At 35.0% G+C, this 18,907-nt stretch overlaps 1 protein-coding gene across 2 annotated transcripts in view; it reads left to right on the forward strand.

Annotated features, from left to right (window-relative positions):
* Positions 1-15,681, forward strand: part of PDC (phosducin) — a 119,071-nt gene extending 103,390 nt beyond the window's left edge. For both annotated transcript variants that reach the window (XM_030303122.2, XM_030303121.2), the window contains 3 exons: positions 8,277-8,361; positions 13,200-13,351; positions 14,797-15,681. In XM_030303122.2, coding sequence (XP_030158982.1) covers positions 8,301-8,361; positions 13,200-13,351; positions 14,797-15,321 — 738 coding nt within the window. In that variant the 5' untranslated portion in view covers positions 8,277-8,300 and the 3' untranslated portion in view covers positions 15,322-15,681. The remainder of the gene's footprint in view (positions 1-8,276; positions 8,362-13,199; positions 13,352-14,796) is intronic.
* Positions 15,682-18,907: the final 3,226 nt, after the last annotated feature.

Genomic DNA, 18,907 nt, shown 5'->3' on the forward strand with positions numbered 1-18,907 from the left:
GTGACAGCCATTTTGAGGATAGTGTGTGCTATGATGCATTCATGATTCTGCGGATTTATTTAAAAAAAAACTTTCATTATGATAAAAAACAATGTGAAAGTTGACCTACCCCAAAATTAACAACTAGAATGACTAAAGGCAGCAACATAAATCCTGAGTATTGTAACTATCTCTGCAAAGTCCTCCTCCATTAAATAACCGAAATTCAGAAAAAATATATAAACCACTACGACAAAAATGGAAAATCAAATTTAAATCACCACCTCTCATTTTCCACTTATGCACTTTTCAGAAAATCTTACTATTGTTTTCCAGGCATTTTCATGTACGTTTTATTAGTCTGTATTTCAGGCTAATTAGCCTGTATTACCTGTATTAATCAACCTGAATTAGCCTGTAATTCACCAAATGAATCTCCCCTCAGGTTTCACATTCTTAAATGTCTTAAATGTTTTATGGCAAACAGACCTTACTAGAAGTATATCAAAGTATTAGGATAAAGATAACCAAAGTATTAGCATAAATCAAAGTATTAGGATAAACTTTAGTTAATAAAATAGAATAGAAAACAATTCTGAGATAAATGTATAATATATGTGTGACTGTGTACACACACATGTACACACACACACACACACACACACACAGAGATATTCTTGGGTGGGAGAGATAATTAGACATAAGCAGTGCATAAATGCATTGATTCCAAAACAAAATTTATATTGATTTGACAACATCTATTATTAATTTTAAATATTGTATTTTAGTATTTAAAATGTTTAATTATTTACTAATTATCATTTTTGCTCAACATCTATTAAGTTTCTACAACTAAATATTACACATTTTACATGATACATTGCATATCATTTAATACTCACACAGCCTTTTGAAGTGGCCACTATTATTACTCCAATTTTACAAATAAGAAAACTAAAACACAGAGAGATTTTGTGATTTGTTCAAGGTCACCCAGTCAATAATTGGCAGGGCTATATTTGAACCCAAGTGTTTATGTATTACTATGTTATACTGTCACTCGAAGTATTGTAATGCATGGTTCTTACCCACAAGAAGCTTAGCTACTCCTCAGAGGAGAAGACATATATAATTAATCAATTGGAGAATTATTCAAGAAATTAACTGACATATTATAAGGCATAAAATTCCCTCTACATTGATACTGGACCTAACATAACATTACTCTTACTAGAAATCTCCAGTTCTCAATGTCAGTAAATAAAATAGAGGGGTGGGATAGAGAAAGAAGAAATTATGTCTTATGTGAAATCATTATAGCTATCTTTATGATTTGAGAGGTAATGGAGGTCTCCACAAACCCAGTAATAACTCCTATGATATGACATGGTGCTATTAGACCTATCTGATGTGAAATTCCCAGCACTTTTTTACTAATAAAGGAAAAGCAGAACTGTTTGCTATAGGAGTCCAATATGACATTGGGAAAGATAGTCATGGCAAGGGTTAAAACATCTGACATTAATATATTAGCATTGGTGAGAACATTAGCCTGGCTTAGTTGATCAGATTAGTTCACAGTCACCTTGGAAAACAGGAGAGCACAGACCTAAGGAGATGTATGGTTAGAGGTAGAAAAGGGTAGGATGTGAAGCCCTGTAAGAGTGACACCCTTAATAAAGCACAAATCAAGGCACAAAATCAGGGTTTCTTTCAAAAATAAGTCAGTCAGAGAAATACAAATACTTCATGATTCCATTCACGTGGAATTTAAGAAACAAAACAAACTATCATGGATCGGGGGTGGGGGAGAAGAGAGGCAAACCAAGAAACAGACTCTTAACTATAGAGAACAAACTGATGGTTACCAGAGGGGAGGAGGGGGGGGGGAAGGGGTTAAATAGGTGATGAGGATTAAGGAGGGCAGTTGTGATGAGCACCGGGGTTGTATGCAAGTGTTGAATCACTAAATTGAACACCTGAAGCTGATATTACACTGTATGTTAACTAACTGGAATTTAAATAAAAACTAAACAAAAAAGAAGTGAAGGTGAAGCAGAATTTCTATAGATTTTTCTCCACCTAGCAATTAAAAAAATTTTTTTTCGCATTTATTTATTTTTGAGAGAGGGAGAGAGAGAGCACGAGTGGGAGAGGGACAGAGAGAGAGAGGGAGACACCGAATCTGAAGCAGGCTCCAGGCTCTGAGCTGTCAGGGCAGATCCCAGTGCGGAGCTCAAGCTCACGAACTGGGAGATCATGACCTGAGCCGAAGTCGGAAGCTTAACCAACTGAGCCACCCAGGAGCCTCTGTTTATTTCTTAAATTCTACATGTGAGTTAAATCATTTTGTATTTGTCTTTCTCTGACTGACTTCTTTCACATAGCATGATACTCTCTAGTTCCATCTATGTTGTTACAAATGGCAAGATTTCATTCTTTGTTATGCCTGAATAGTCTACATTCTATTGTAGTTAGTACAGACACCAATACTTTCCTTAGGGCATCAGTGCAACCCAGAAACTGGCCAAGGAAATAACTGGCATTTATATTATTTGGCATGCAGGGGCTTCCTGCCCTATATTTTTATAGAGCCTTCTATGTTATCTCAGGAACATGGGTCTAGAAGCAGGGAAAGAACTAGTGAAGAATCCAAAAAAATGGACAAGTTAATCCTAGGTATGCCTCATTGCACTAATTGTAATTCTTAGACGATAGATGGTGAGTCCTGAGAAATCCAGAGGCTGCAAGGCTTCAGAAATTAAGGAAAAGGCAGGCTAGGCAGACTCAGAAATAACAGCCAGCATCTACATAATTTAGATAATTTGTCACAAAACAGAACCAGGGGCTATGGACTGAATTGTGCCCCCCACAATTCATGTTGATGACCTAACTCTAACTGTGATGGTATTTTGAGATACTAATTAGTAAGGAAGGAAGTAATGGTTAAATGACAGCACAAGGGTAGGGCCTTGATCCATAGATTTAGTGTCTTTACAAGAGGGGACACCAGAGAACTCAATCTCTACACCATGCAAGAACACAGAGTAAAGGTGGCTGTTTGCAAGCCAGGAAGAGAAGCTTCACCAGAAAGCCCTGCCAAACCTTGATCTGGGACTCCTGGCCTACAAAACTGTGAGAAAATAAATTTCTGCCCCAGAAGTCTATAGTATTTTGTTAAAATAGCCTGAGCAGACTAAGATACCAGGAAGTTATGTTTATGTGATTTCTGACAAATTGAAAAGAGGCAGACAGTTTGAAAGACTGAAGTGTTAGTTTTCAAATATATGCCACACATTGAGAAGATTTGGGGAGCTACATAATAATAGCACTAAGAAGCAAACAGACTTAATTTTAGAAATTGATCTTAAAGACTGTTGTTTCAATTACATTTAAAAATTCAAATACCATTCTTTGGAGTATACAGTTAATTCTTAAGCGGTTGATACGAATCCCATGAGTGAAATATCACTTGGCTGGCCAAATCTCCATACAAAGCTAAGTATAATGTTTCCATAACTTTGCATTTTCTAGTTTCAGTTTGATACAGAACTGACATATTATTGCATATTACACTTGCTTTTATTTACTTATACTATTTATTTATTTATGCTGTTACACTCAGCATAAATCAGTGAGGTTTAATGCAAAACAGAGACATTTATCATTCAAGTAACTACTATCTCAAGGAATTTAGGAACATGGTAGCTTATTGATCGATTATTTTTCATATTCTCATCTTGGTTTTAATGCTTCTATAAAAAAATTAGGCTGATTTATTTGGTTAATTCATTCATTCCTTTTAGCATTTTATTGAGGTAATGAAAGAACAGAAAAAAATGAGGAGTTTTGAGGTTTGAGAGTCAGACAAATTCGGATTGAACCCTGGCTCTATCTACTGCTACAAGCTCTGTGAGCTTTGGCAAGTCACGGAATCTCCTGAAACCTGAGAGTCCATGTCTGAAAAATGAAGATAATAATTTTTTGAGAATTAAAAACAGTATCTATAAAGTATCTAGCACATAGTGGTTTCTTTTAAAAATGACTGCTGTAGGGGTGCCTGGGTGGCTCAGTGGGTTGAGTGTCTGACTTTGGCTCAGGTCATGATCTTGCAGTCTGTGAGTTCAAGCCCTGCATTGGGCTCTGTGCTGACAGCTCAGAGCCTGGAGCCTACTTCAGATTCCGTGTCTCCTTCTCTCTCTGCCCTCACCCCCCTCCACTCTCTGCCTCTGCCTCTGTCTCTCTCAAAAATAAACATTTAAAAAAATTTTTAAATGGCTGCTGTAACTTATGGAGTATTTATAACATGTGAAACAATTATAAGAAGACAAGAACAAGTAAAAAACTTGTTCCTGTCCTCAAAAAAGCTTACAGTAGTGGAGGAAAAGGAATGTAAAAATAAGTCCTAAAAAAATTGTTGTGGATGCTAGGAGAGAAGTCAATCTAGAGCATAGTGGGGAGATGACTCTAGTTTTTGCAAATCTACCAGCAAACTACAATAGTTAGTATTGAAGGCAAAGCTCTTCTTCAGAACACTGAGAATGTACAAGTCAATTGTAAACTAGATAGTCTGATTAGATCAGGTCAATATATTTAAAATGATTAACAGATGTCATCATCACAGTATCATGTGAACAAGGATAATGATAATAATGAAATAGTTTAGGGGTAGATTTGGGGTTTTTAAAGAGTTTTTTAAACTAATGTTTAAGAATTTTACTCACTTCCTTTCTATTCTAGATCATCACTATGGGAGGTGTTAGAGTTTTAAGAGCAAAGTGTGAGAAATGTTATTCCCTATCAGCCATTATTTTAAATTACTATTAAAATCCTACACTAAGAGGAAAATAAAACCCAAACCTGGTAAAATTATATTTTAAACTATATGTCTCATTAACATGTATATATATCTAAAATCAAAAGGGAACAACATTACAGATTTTTATAATACATAAGATGGAAAATACAGTAACTGCTGAACCACAGCAAATTTGGGGATGGAAGCACTTTTCTGTCTTCTCACCCTATTTTATCACCAATTTTCAATCACACACAGATGAGCTTATTAATACCCAAAGTCTTGTAAACATCCTATTGTTATTTTAAAACCTTTAACCCAAAGCAGACATGGAATTTTTTAACCACTAGGAATACCACTGCAAACCAAATGCTGATCATATGTTTTAAATGATTGTTGTACTGTATTACAAACATAAAATACATATTTTTATTTTATTTTACAGACTCACATAACACTCACTATGTGTCTGGATCTAAGCACCTTCCAAATGCTAATTCAATTAATTTTAGGATACTAATGCTAATTTTGAAAAAGATAAGTTATTTGAGGAAATCAGAAAACCCCAGAGTGAGGTGATGACAGGGAATATTATTAATAGGAGTGTAGATCAAAAACATCAATAAGTTAATTATACTGGACTTGTGTCTCCTCTACAGAATCTTCAAGCAGTGTCAGCAAATATGTTTCAATATGTTTCTTTCAATTTGTATCTGTTGACTGGTTTCCCTAGTAGTAAATAGTAGTAAATTTTATCAATCTTTGTACTCTAACTCAAATGAAGGCATTAGGTAAAGATGGGCTCTGGTTTTTACTAAATAGACAACCTAGCTGGCTTAGGTCTTAGTGTTTGTAAGTGTCATATTGGAAGAGTTTTGTTCTTCATGTAATTCAGAGCCTATGGAAATGCCGGCCACATAGTCTATTCTTAAAATATACTAATTGAATCAATGAATCAAGTTTTCCCCAAGTAATGGGATTATCTTTTCAGTAAACAAATTGGCAAAAGTCTTTTTGGAAAATGAATTTTTTTTTTTTTTACTGGATTTCTAACTAGGTTGGCAAGAGGCAAGCCAAGAAGCAAGTTATGCTTCTTTTTCTTCAACATTTGAAATAAAAATTATCTTTAGATAGTCTTAATGTACTTATTGTGTATTTATTGTATTTACCATGAATCGTAGTTACCCCAAATTAGCTCTATACTTCTGCAGGCGGTGGAGGGAAGTCTGGTTGAGTGTCTTCTTCTCTAGGGACTAAAGAACTATTGAAGTTATCAAAAAGTTTCTATTACTTTGTTGTGAAGTGTTCTTTTGAAGCAAACTAATAAATATTCATTTTTTTAAATGCAAAAATTATTTTTAAGTAATTGCAATAAGTAATTAAGTAGCTTAGTGTTTATGTAGCTTTAATGTTTATTTATATTTGAGAGAGAGAGAGAGAGAGAGAGAGACAGTAAGCAAGCAGGGAAGGGGCAGAGAGACAGAGACAGAATCTGAAGCAGGCTCCAGGCTCTGAGCTGTCAGTACAGAGCCCAACACAGGGCTTAAACTCACAAACTGTGAGATCATGATCTGAGTAGAAGTCGGACACTTAACCAATTGAGCCAACCAGACACCCTTAAGTAGCTTTTTAAATATAATGCTTATTTGTTTGTTTGTTTACTTTAAAGTAAGCTGTACACCCAATGTGGGGCTCGAATTCACCACCCTGAGATTAAGAGTTGTATGCTCTACTGACTGAGCCAGCCAGGTGTCCCTTAAGTAGCATGTTTTAACTAACATTTATTTATTTCCATTTTCCTTTATTCTTTTTAATTACTAAATCCATCGAATTTTAATATTTTGATTACATCTATAGTTACATAAATATTGTGTAATAAATTGGTGTTCCCTTGATAGCTTTTTTTAAGTGACTCAAACCATTTATTTTGCTTATATTCCCCCTTTTACATGAACATGAGAAAGACACATGATTTAAAATCCATATCTACAGTCTCCAAGAGCTCTCGACAGCCTTTGCTTAAAAGGCTTTTCTTGTTCAAATGGATAAAATCAAATTGGCAAAGACCTTTGACATCCAGTGATTCTGAGTAAGGACTACAATGATAGAAACAATAAAATTATGGGGCGCCTGGATGGCTCAGTCGGTTAAGCGTCTGACTTCCGCTCGGGTCATGGTCTCAGGGTCCTGAGTTCAAGCCCCACATCTGGCTCTGTGCTGACAGCTTGGAGCCTGGAGCCTGTTTCGGATTCTGTGTCTCCCTCTTTCTCTCTCCTCCCCAGCTCATGCTCTGTCTCTCTCTTCTCAAAAATAAATAAACGTTAAAATTTCAAAAAAGTCACATCTATACGGACCCCGCAGGGAATGTGTTACTATGTATAATAGAGTTTTCCAGACGTTGGAAAGATAACTAAGTACATAAGTTGGATTTGATGTGAACAAAGAATAAATAGGTTCTATATAATGACATCAAAGAGTTTCCCATGAATAAAACTTCATGTACTTTTGGTAGATATTGTGACATTTTATTTAGTCAAAATTCTATAGGCATAGTGACTAATTGTTATCTGCTTGTTGGGTGATTTCACCAAAACTTGCTTGATGGTCTGGAGAGATGTTATGGAATTAGTTTTTGAACAGCACTGTTTCTTAGGTCATTATTCGTTAATGCCAGTTCAGAAGTTGGATTTGTCAAACCATATTGACAAAATGACTCTACTTCCGTATGTTAACTTCCATAAGAGTGTAATGACTTAAAATTTAGCTCTACAATTAAATCTAGGTTCAAATTTTTGCTCTACCACTTACTATGCAATCATGGACAAGTAACTTAAACTCCCTGTCCTTCAGCTTCCTCAGTTGTAAAATGACATTAACAATTATCTCCGCCACATATGGCTATGTGAGAATTAAATGATTTTTGACACATAAAGTAATTGGAACAATGTCTGCACATAGTATTCATAGTAAGTTTATAATTATTATTAATTTTAAAAGTGTTGTTATATAAAATATTGGGATATAATTGTATGATATTTGGTAACAAAATAAAAAACTATGTAATAAATAATGTTCACTAAGTACATAGATTTAAACTGAAGGCTCTTTAAGTAAAAACAAACTATGAATTATGTAAAATATTTAGGTCAAAATATCTTTAATAACATAAACATTACATTGATGTCCTTTTACAAGGCAGACAGAAACATACTGAACACTTTATCACTTAGTGATAACTCTTAGCCTACTGTGGAACTTGGCAGCAGGAGAATAATAGAATCGCATATATATATATATATATATATATATATATATATATATTTTTTTTTTTTTTTCAGATTCAAAAAATTAAAATTAAAAACTCTACCTTTGGTCTACTATTGTTTACAATTGCAAAGAAAGTTCATAGAGGGAGAAGTTAGGAAGGAGCTTAATTATACTGTACATAGAAAGGTATATGTATACATATATAATCATTACTTCTTTGTTCATACTATAGATTATATCAAATCTAATCCCTAAAATGGAAGAAGCCAAAAGCCAAAGTTTGGAGGAAGACTTTGAAGGACAGGCTACCCATACAGGTAAGCAAATCTAGAAGAAAATAATAATTATTAAATTAAAGTTAAATCTGGAGATCTCTAATGTTCTTATTGCCACTATTCAGTATGAAATTTAAGTAATATATTTGAATGGTTTCATGGAATCATCTAAAAATACTTGAGTGGAAAAATGAATGTGAAGTCAAATACTCTTAAGCAGTTTTATTTAGAGGTCAAAGAATGAGAAAAACATTTATTATTGAGAATTTCTTACTGCCCAACTATTATAAGACCTTTCTATGTACAGTATAATTAAGCTCCTTCCTCTCTAATTTCTCCCACTATGAACTTTCTTTGCAATTGTAAACAATAGTAGACCAAAAGGTAGAGTTTTTAATTTTAATTTTTTGAATCTGAAAATATAAAGAAATGATAAAACATTCTTAAATTAAATGCATTTCAGTATTCCTCCAGAAAACATTAAGACTTCAATTCATTTCACCCAGAGCCTGTTTTCCTAATCTGTTAAATTGTACACGACTGTGTATATGCCTCTACTAAGAGTTTAAAAGTCAAATAGCATGGTTCAAGTTTAAAAGTTCGGTTTGTAGGGGCATCTGGGTGGTTCAGTCAGTTAAGTATCCAACTCTTGATTTCTGGTCAGGTCATGATCTCATGGTCATGCCCTGTGTCGGGCTCTGCGTTGAGTGTGTGGCCTGTTTAGGATTTTCTCTCTCCCTCTCAGAAAAAAAAAGTTGTTTGTACCTCTTAAGCCTCTTCACTTATTTTGTAAACCCTAAAGTAATATAATATTATTGTCAACTACACTTCAGTTAAATATAATATTAAATTATATTATAAATTATATTAATATATGTACATATATTAAATATATATAACAAATTATAAATTATATTAAATATAATATAAATATACTGTCAACTATACTTCAATTAAAAAAATAAATAACAGGGGTGCCCAGGTGGCGCAGTCGGTTAAGCGTCCGACTTCAGCCAGGTCATGATCTCTCGGTCCGTGAGTTCAAGCCCCGCGTCAGGCTCTGGGCTGATGGCTCGGAGCCTGGAGCCTGTTTCCGATTCTGTGTCTCCCTCTCTCTCTGCCCCTCCCCCGTTCATGCTCTGTCTCTCTCTGTCCCAAAAATAAATAAACGTTGAAAAAAAAATTTTTTTAAATAAAAAAAAAATAAATAAAATAAATAACATCTTAAAAATATGTAAAAGTAACAGTTTAGGGTTTTTTAAAAACTCTATTGAACCTTATTAAATTAATACTTTCCTCTGTCTTTTAATAATATGAAATGGAGTCTTTAAATTTAGAAAGAAGGTTGAATGAATTCACATGAGTACTTTATTTTTATTTTATTTTATTTTTTTAACGTTTTATTTTTGAGACAGAGAAAGACAAAGCATGAATGAGGGAGGGTCAGAGAGAGGGAGACACAGAATCCGAAACAGGCTCCAGGCTCTGAGCTGTCAGCACAAAGCCCGACGCGGGGCTCGAACTCATGGACCGAGAGATCATGACCTGAGCCGAAGTCGGCTGCTCAACCGACTGAGCCACCCAGGCGCCCCCATATGAGTACTTTAAAAAAAATTTTATTTATTTTGAGAGAGAGAGAGAAAGAGAGAGAGCACAAGTGGGGAGGGGCAGAGAAAAGGAGAGACAGAATCCCAAGCGGGCTCCACACCATCAGCGCCTGATGCAGCGCTCCAGCTTACTAACAGTGAGATCATGATCTGAGCCGAAATCAAGAGTCGGATGTTTAACCGACTTAGCCACCCAGGAGCCCCAAATTCACATGAGTACTTAACAAAATGCATGGGAATTCATTTTATAATGACACTGTGAAGAATACCTGTCTAATTATGGCACAGAACCAAGAAACCATAAAAGAATGATAAATTCAGCTATAAAAATGAGAAGGGAGAGAGGGAGAGAGGAAAGATGGAAGGAAGGAAGGAAGGAAGGAAGGAAGGAAGGAAGGAAGGAAGGAAGGAAGGAAGGAAGGAAAGAAGGGAGGGAGGAAGGAAAGAAGGCACCAATGAACAAACAGGGAGGGAGGAGAGGAAGGGAGAAAGGGAAGAAAGAATGTCTGCTGTCTGATAAGTCATTAGTAGCAAATTCCAAAAAGCATTTAACAAATTGGGGGAAACCAGCTGTAATTCAATTGACAAAGAGTTAATTTCCTAATATATACTGAAAGCTCTTACAAATCAGTAAGAAAAAAAGCAACAATCAAATGGAGAAATGAGCAAAAGATAGGTCAATTAAAACAACAACAACAACAACAGCACTGGGGCACCTGGGTGGCTCAGTTGGTTAAACACCTGTCTCTTGGTTTCCGCTCAGGTCATGATCTCACAGTTTGTGAGTTCAAGCCCCACATGGGGTTTGTGCTAACAGCATAGAGCCTGCTTGGGATTCTATGTCCTTGTCCCTTGCCCCTCCCCTGCTTGCTCTCTATCTCTCTGTCTCAAAACTTAAAAAGTAAACATTTTAAAAATAGCACTTATGGGGCACCTGGGTAGTGCAGTTCATTAAGCTCTTGGTTTCCGCTCAGGTCATGATCTCACGGTTCGTGGGTTCGAGCCTGCATCAGGCTCGTCAGAATCTGCTTCAGATTCTGTGTCTCCTTCTCTCTCTGTCCCTTCCCTGCTCAGCCTCTGTCTCTCTCTGTCTGTCAAAAATAAATAAATGTTTAAAAAAATTTTAAATAGCACTTATGAAATTAGTACTGTTGTGAGATACATTTTTTTCATACGGTTTGTAAAAGTAAAAAGTTTAATAACACACTTTGGAAAGAGGCATACTCATATATTACTGGTAGGAGTGTAAATTGGCACAACTTCCTTAAAAGTAGTATAGCAGTATCAAAATTAGAAATGTATATACTTTTAGGGGCGCCTGGGTGGCTCAGTCGGTTGAGCATCTGGCTTCAGCTCAGGTTATGATCTCACAGTTTGTGAGTTCAAGCCCCACATCGGGCTCTGTGCTGACAGCTTAGAGCCTGGAGCCTGCTTCCAATTCTGTGTCTCCCTCTCTCTCTGCTCCTCCCCCACTCATGCTCTGTCTCTCTGTCTCCTTCAAAAATAAATAAAAACATTTAAAAACATTTAAAAAAAAAGAAATGTATATGCCTTTTGACCAAGCAATTTTACTACAATAACCTATAGACAGAATGCATGGATAGAAAAAAAAAAATGTATGTGCAAGGTTCTTCATTCAGAATCATATATCATAGAAAAAATGTGGAAGCAACAGTATACATCAATAAGAAACTACTTAAGCAATTTAACATCTACACAATGGAATGCCATGCCCCCATTTTTTTAAAAAAGAGAAGATCCTCTTTATGTATGTATATGAAAAAATTTCTGAGATATATTATGAATTTAAAAAAGCAAGGTGAGAAAAAGTATGTATAATATACTACCACCTGTAAAAATAACGAGAGAAAAAGATGCCCTTTTCTGCACATATAAACACATGCTATACACATGCATATTTTGCATAGACAGAAAACATATCTAGAAGATGAAGACTATACAAGTAAACAGAACACAGTGATTGAATATAATTTTTAATATAAGTAACTTTATATTAAAAGTACATATTGTATATTATGTATATGTATATTTATTTTATTATTTTTTTGACAGAGAGAGAGAGAAAGGGGGAGAGCGAGAGAGAGAGAGAGAGAGAAAGCAGGGGAGGTGCAGAGGGGAAGGTAGAGAGAGACCTGAACTGAAATCAAGAGACAGACACTCAACTGACTGAGCCACCCAGACATCCCAATATATTATATAAATTTAAAAATTATTAGAAATATGGGGGAGAGAGCGAGTATATCCACATATATAATACAATATTAAAAGTATAGATAGGGCTAATCTTTAGTGAAGGATATTTAAAACTCCATATTTTCAAGAATTTAGACCTTCCAAACACTGTTATTATTATTATTTTTTTTTTAATTTTTTTTTCAACGTTTATTTATTTTTGGGACAGAGAGAGACAGAGCATGAACGGGGGAGGGGCAGAGAGAGAGGGAGACACAGAATCGGAAACAGGCTCCAGGCTCCGAGCCATCAGCCCAGAGCCCGACGCGGGGCTCGAACTCACAGACCGCGAGATCGTGACCTGGCTGAAGTCGGACGCTTAACCGACTGCGCCACCCAGGCGCCCCAACACTGTTATTATTTATCACGGCTACTAAACATCTGAATTCCAGTTGGATCATCCTTGATTTTATTAATTTTTCCTAAATCTTCAAATCCCAGCTTTTCTACATTTGTAAAAGGTTCTTAAAATCTTAAAAGGAACTGGATGATTATGTAATAATTTTCTTAAAGCCATTTTGGTTATGTTAATTGAGATCAGGTCTACTCTCACTGGTTGTCTCGTATGTGCTATTATTATTGTTGTTTTCTGGATCTTTATATCATTTCAATTTATTTCCCTAATAATCCTAGTATCCTTTGTTAATAGTGGGTGCCAATTTTAGTTTATTGCTGAAGCTTCCTTCTTATTAATAAACGTGCCATTTTTCTAGTTTCTCTCTACATTCTAATTTCTAACAAATTTACCCTCAAATTTTGCCAATAGTTCAAAGTGTATAATTTGTATTCTCATTGATGTAGATGTTTCAGAAAAATTCTTAGCCATAACCCACTTAACAAGATTAATTTGGGAAAACATTTTTATGAGCAGGGCAGTCAAAAATTTCTAGCCAAAACAAGATGTTCATTTCCGATGCAGAAGATGACAAGTCTATTCCCATGGCAATATTTAATACAAATTTAAGTTGTATAAATAGTCGTTTTGAAAATAAAAACAATTTGTTTTTTATTTTATTTCAGGACCCAAAGGAGTAATAAATGATTGGAGAAAGTTTAAATTAGAGAGTGAAGACAGTGATTCAGTTCCACCAAGCAAGAAGGAGATTCTCAGACAAATGTCTTCTCCTCAGAGTAGAGATAACAAAGACTCAAAAGAAAGATTCAGCAGAAAGGTAAGGAGAAATCAATAATAAATAACTTACAATGTTTTTAGTCAAAATTACTTGAAAGAATCACTTTAGAGATATTATAAAATAGATATATTTCAAAAATATATATTATAGTATTTATATTGGCAAAAAAACAGGAAATGAAGTGAATGCCTGTGAAGATATTCCATATTAAAAAATGTATAGCAGCTATTAAGAGAATTAGTTACAAATACATGAGCTGACTTACAGGCAGTTCTATAATATGAGAAAGCAAGATACAGAGTATGGTAAATTATACAATCCCATTCTCTAGAGCAATGGGGAAAAAAACCACATCACTGCATATATTTTTATGCTTATATGATTATATGAACATGTGTGTAAAAAAGTAGGGAAAGACACTCACCAACTTGACAATATTGGTTAGTTGGAAGGATGGGATTGGTTGAGAGATCTCAACTTCCTTTTTCCAAGTAGGAGAAAGAAGATAAGCAGAATAAACCACTTTTTTTTTAAGGTATCATGATTTTTTTAAAGCAGCATTAACAAAAAGATCACAGTAATTTACTTGTCATATAATGTGTATTTCCATGTGATATGTTAAAAGATGATCTCTAAAATGTTAATGGAGATAAACTCAGAATATTAGAGTGAGAAAATTTCACTATTTCTTCCTTCCTTCCTTTAGCTTTTAGGCCATTTTTGAATCCTTATAATTAGCATGCATTATCTATATAATAATAACAATAATAATCATATTAATTAAAAACCCATAAAGTGATTTCCATTGTGGAATATATCACCTTATGGATTATTATCTCTAAACCAGTGTATACCATTCATTATATATTAATTCTCAACAGACTGCATCAGAAACATAAAGGCATTTTTGAGTGACACATTCAGATTTTGTGTCTATACCTTTTTATTTTTTATGAAAGCCACTCCAGGGTAGAACTTGCTGGGATTTTTTTACCCAAAGTGATGGGTAGTTCAGCAGCACATTTCTTACTGGTGATCATCTCGTGGCTCCACAGCAATATTTAGGCATGCTCTAATCATGAAATAGTTATGAGCTCCTATTATATTCTAGACACTACAGCAGATAGTGAAGAGTGATGAATGAGACAAAATTCCTGCCCCATGGGACCTATCAGTTATAAAAACTATTATTAAATAAATAAATAAACAACACAATCTCAGGTAGTGTTTATTGCTATGAAGAAAAATAAACCAATATAATGAATAGAGAGCATAGGGTGGGCATTCTGTTAGGTGGTGTAGCCAAAGAAGGTGACATTTGAACAAAGACTAAAAGTGGTCAAGGAGAAGGCCTTCACACCACGAGTGAGGTAGGATGAGGGGGAGAAAATAGCACATGCAAACTTTGAGTCTATATGCTTTTGTGTCTAAAGCATATAAATTCTGACTGAATGATCTCTGTCATTTCTTGTGTTTATTCCTAGATGAGCATTCAAGAATATGAACTAATCCACCGGGACAAAGAAGATGAAAATTGCCTTCGTAAATACCGAAGACAGTGTATGCAGGATATGCACCAGAAGCTGAGTTTTGGGCCTAGATATGGGTTTGTGTATGAGCTGGAAACTGGGGAGCAATTCCTGGAAACTATTGAAAAGGAGCAGAAAATCACCACAATTGTTGTTCACATTTATGAAGATGGCATTAAGGGCTGTGATGCTCTAAACAGTAGCTTTACATGCCTTGCAGTTGAATACCCTATGGTCAAGTTTTGTAAAATAAAAGCTTCTAATACAGGTGCTAGGGACCGCTTTTCCTCAGATGTACTCCCCACACTGCTTGTCTACAAAGGTGGGGAACTCATAAGCAATTTTATTAGTGTTTCTGAACAGTTTGCAGAAGAATTTTTTGCTGGGGATGTGGAGTCTTTCCTAAATGAATATGGGTTACTACCTGAAAGAGAGACACATGCCCTAGATCAGACCAACATGGAGGAAGATATTGAATAAAGAGTCACTATGTCAACATCTCATATTTCTCCTTTACAAGTTGAGCATTGATTTTCATAGTATCTATATTCCTTTAGAGAACACCAAGTATGGCCATGGCTATTTTAATTTGTGGGAAAAAAAAACATGTACACTAAAAGTATTTACTTAGCATTTCTTAGTTACTTAAATGCATAGAAGTCTTTACTATAAAACATTGTAGTGTTCAGCCACATGTTTGTAGACAAAGAGAATATGAATAATGTGACAGTTTTCAAAATCCCTTTTGAATTATGTGTTGGCTTTTTTACTCCTTGTTTTTTCCTCAGTGTTATTATTTGGGTTTTCAAATTTATAATTTTTCTAGTGTGATAAGAATAAAGTCTCACAAGGAAATAAGTTTTCTTTTTGAAGTCTTTTCTTTCTTGAGTATTACATTATCAAGATCCTAAAAACATTATATAACCCAAAATACAAAAAAAGAAAAATCATTAAGATACACACACACACACACACACACACACACACACACACATAAACTTAGAAACACTGCGCCACATTAAAGTTGCAAAAAAAAAGTAGTATTTCTTTTAAATACAATTTCAGAAGCTAACCTTATTTAGGAAAAAAGGCAGAGTAGTAGCAAAGTCTTTTTATTCTACAGACAAAAAATTATCTAGTAGTGATAATAATTACAACTATACAGATATCATTTTTTAATTTTTATTTTTATGGGCCAGCATTTTATACATATAATATCTAATCCTTTTTTAATTTTTTAATGTTTATTTAACTTTGAGAGAGACAGAGCATGAGTGGAGGAGGGGCAAAGAGAGAGGGACAGAATCCCAAGCCGGCTCCAGGCTCTAAGCTGTCAGCACAGAGCCAGTTGTGAGGCCCAAACCCACGAACTGTGAGATCATGACCTGAGTTTAACTGAATGAGCCACCTAGGCATCCCCTAATTCTTTTTTTAAACGTTTATTTGTTCATTTATTTTGAGAGAGAGAACACGTGCATGTGCGTGAGCAGGGGAGGGGAGGAGAGAGAGAAAGATAGAAAGAATCCCAAGCAGTCTCCATGCTGTCAGCGAGGAGCCCAATGCAGGCAGGGCTTGATCCCATAAACCGGGAAATCATGACCTGAATCGAAATCAAGAGTCAGATGCTTATCCAAATGAGCCAACTAGGAGCCCCTATAATGTCTAATTCTTAACCACAATTCCACAAGTAGATAGTATTATTCGACTTTAAAAATGATGAAACTGAAGTTCAGAGATCTATTTCTCTTGAAAACACTTGCAAAACTCTCCTCCTACACAAACAAATGGAAATGCAAAATAAAATATAATTTGAAAAATGTTTTTAAACACATAAATGAACTGAGCAAGAAGATAAAAGAAACTTCTAGGGGTCTGAATCACTGTAGGAAATAATGGTGAGTGAGAGCTGAAGCACTAAGGCCCGTATATGAAGACATAGTGCTTGATAAATCATCAAAAATTGGCTCCCTGTAGGAAGTGTGCTTAAAACAGTTTTGCCTATTTTCCCCTGGTGGACCAATGTTCAAATCAGACTTTGTCACAAGTTCTAGTCTCCAGTTTCCTAAATGAAGACTTTATAGATTCTCATTCCTTAAGCCTTTTATAGATTTTCTTCCTACTTCAAGCACTTCACCTTCCTCATATTTCACTGAGAAAATAGAATTTATCAGACGAGCCCTATTTCACCTTTCCATCACCAATCTACAATGTGCACCTGCATGTAAACACTGTTTCCACTGACGTTATAACGCAAGTGTCCATGCAGCTAAGACTCATGACCAAACTGAGCAGTAGAGCCAACCTTCTCACCCATTTTTCTCCTGCAAGTGTTTTCCCTCTCATTTCATCATGTTTCACCCTTTCTCTTTGTCATACTATTCATATTGGCTTGTAAATGAATTTTAAAATTGCCCACTATGTAAAATATACATAACTATAATTTAAAATTTCCAGCTATTCCTCAGTTCCCTGCTTTCCTATACAGTCATATCTCTCAAAAGAACTATCTACAGCCACTATCTTTGTCTTCATTTCCATTTTTTTTCATCCCACTCCCATCCAGCCTTTGTCTCAAACACTCTAATTACAGTTGAAGTCATATTGTCAAACTTAGTGGACAATTCTTATTCCCTATTTTATTCTATCTCTTAATAAGCATATGTCAGAGCTGCCCACCTCCCCTCTTTTTGAGTCACTTCTTTCGGCTTCTTTCAAAATACACTGTTTGTTTGCTTTCTATCCTACTGACTATTTCATTTAAGTATGAATAGTCTTCTTTGCCAAACACTCATCCAAGGTAGCCCCCTTCTGTCCATAGTCTTAAATATCACCTTACATTCAGATCACTTTCAAATTCACATTTCTACTTTCACCTCTCTCCTAGACTACGAAACCCTGTGTCTCAACTGGAGAAAGAGAATAAAGGAGAAAAAGAATGGGAAAGAAAAAGAAGGCCTGTAATTGTTGTAGATATTGGTGATACAAATATGGGTAATATAGAATTCCTAACTATGGCCAGCATACATTGACAAGTCCTTAACATATAGTCATTGCAATAGGTAGTTTCTTTTAATGAACCTAAAATTCCATCTTCTATTCCTCTTTGTAAATTGGGAAAGGCATTTTAAATATCCTCTGGCCTGTTTCTAAGTTGGTGAATTCTAGACATATCACAAGGAGGAAAAGTTCTAGGAGAGATATATGCAGGGCAATTACATATAAAATAAGAAACAAAAAAAATAGTCCAACTGTTTTCTCCTATCAAACAATTGCTAACAAATTTGTTAATCCTTTATGGAGTTCTCTGCTAGGGAATTAATGGACTCAAAAAGCCATAGAAACAAACAAACAAACAGGATCTTCATATGAGATATTAATAATGAAAAAACTCCTTAGTGGAATGTCTCTTTAGATTGACATTAATTCCATGAGCTGGAAGTAAATACTTAAAAAGATGATGACAAGGCAGTAAGGAATGATAGTCAAATGGATATCTTTAAAGAGAACAATATTTTAAGAATGTAAGTTCTCAATCGCTAGTCTTTAACTACAATGTGATACAGCTTTGTAGGGCAGGGGTAGAAAAGCATAGCTAAGCAGTGAAAAATTTTCATCTATTAAAAAGAAGAATAAAAAGGAGTGCTTTGAAAGATTCCTTCAATGAAAGCTTTACTCTTGTATCAACTGTGCATTTAAAATAGAGAACTAGCAAGCTTAAGCAGGACTGAACCCAGGAATGTATTTAACCCATAATTGCCAAAACAAAAGTAACTAGGTGGCACCTTTGTAGGGAGTAAGTGATGATAGCAACCATTCTCAAAATAAGCACTTGGTGACTAATGGATGCCAGAATGCAGCTTTGATGGTAACACTCATCAGAAAGAGTCGGACAAAAGGCAGGATTTGACTAGAATATCTGAAACCCGCTGCTGCAGAAATCCTGGATTACAAACTCCCCTCATGTAAACACTCATTCCGCTATTATGTTTGGCAGGAGAAGAGATCATTTTTGTCTCAGCAAAAGAATGAAGTTTAAATGTAAAGGTCTAAAATGCTGTAACATGCC

This window comes from Lynx canadensis, chromosome F1, assembly GCF_007474595.2.
Source record: "Lynx canadensis isolate LIC74 chromosome F1, mLynCan4.pri.v2, whole genome shotgun sequence".
In the NCBI taxonomy this organism is placed as follows: Eukaryota; Metazoa; Chordata; class Mammalia; order Carnivora; family Felidae; genus Lynx; species Lynx canadensis.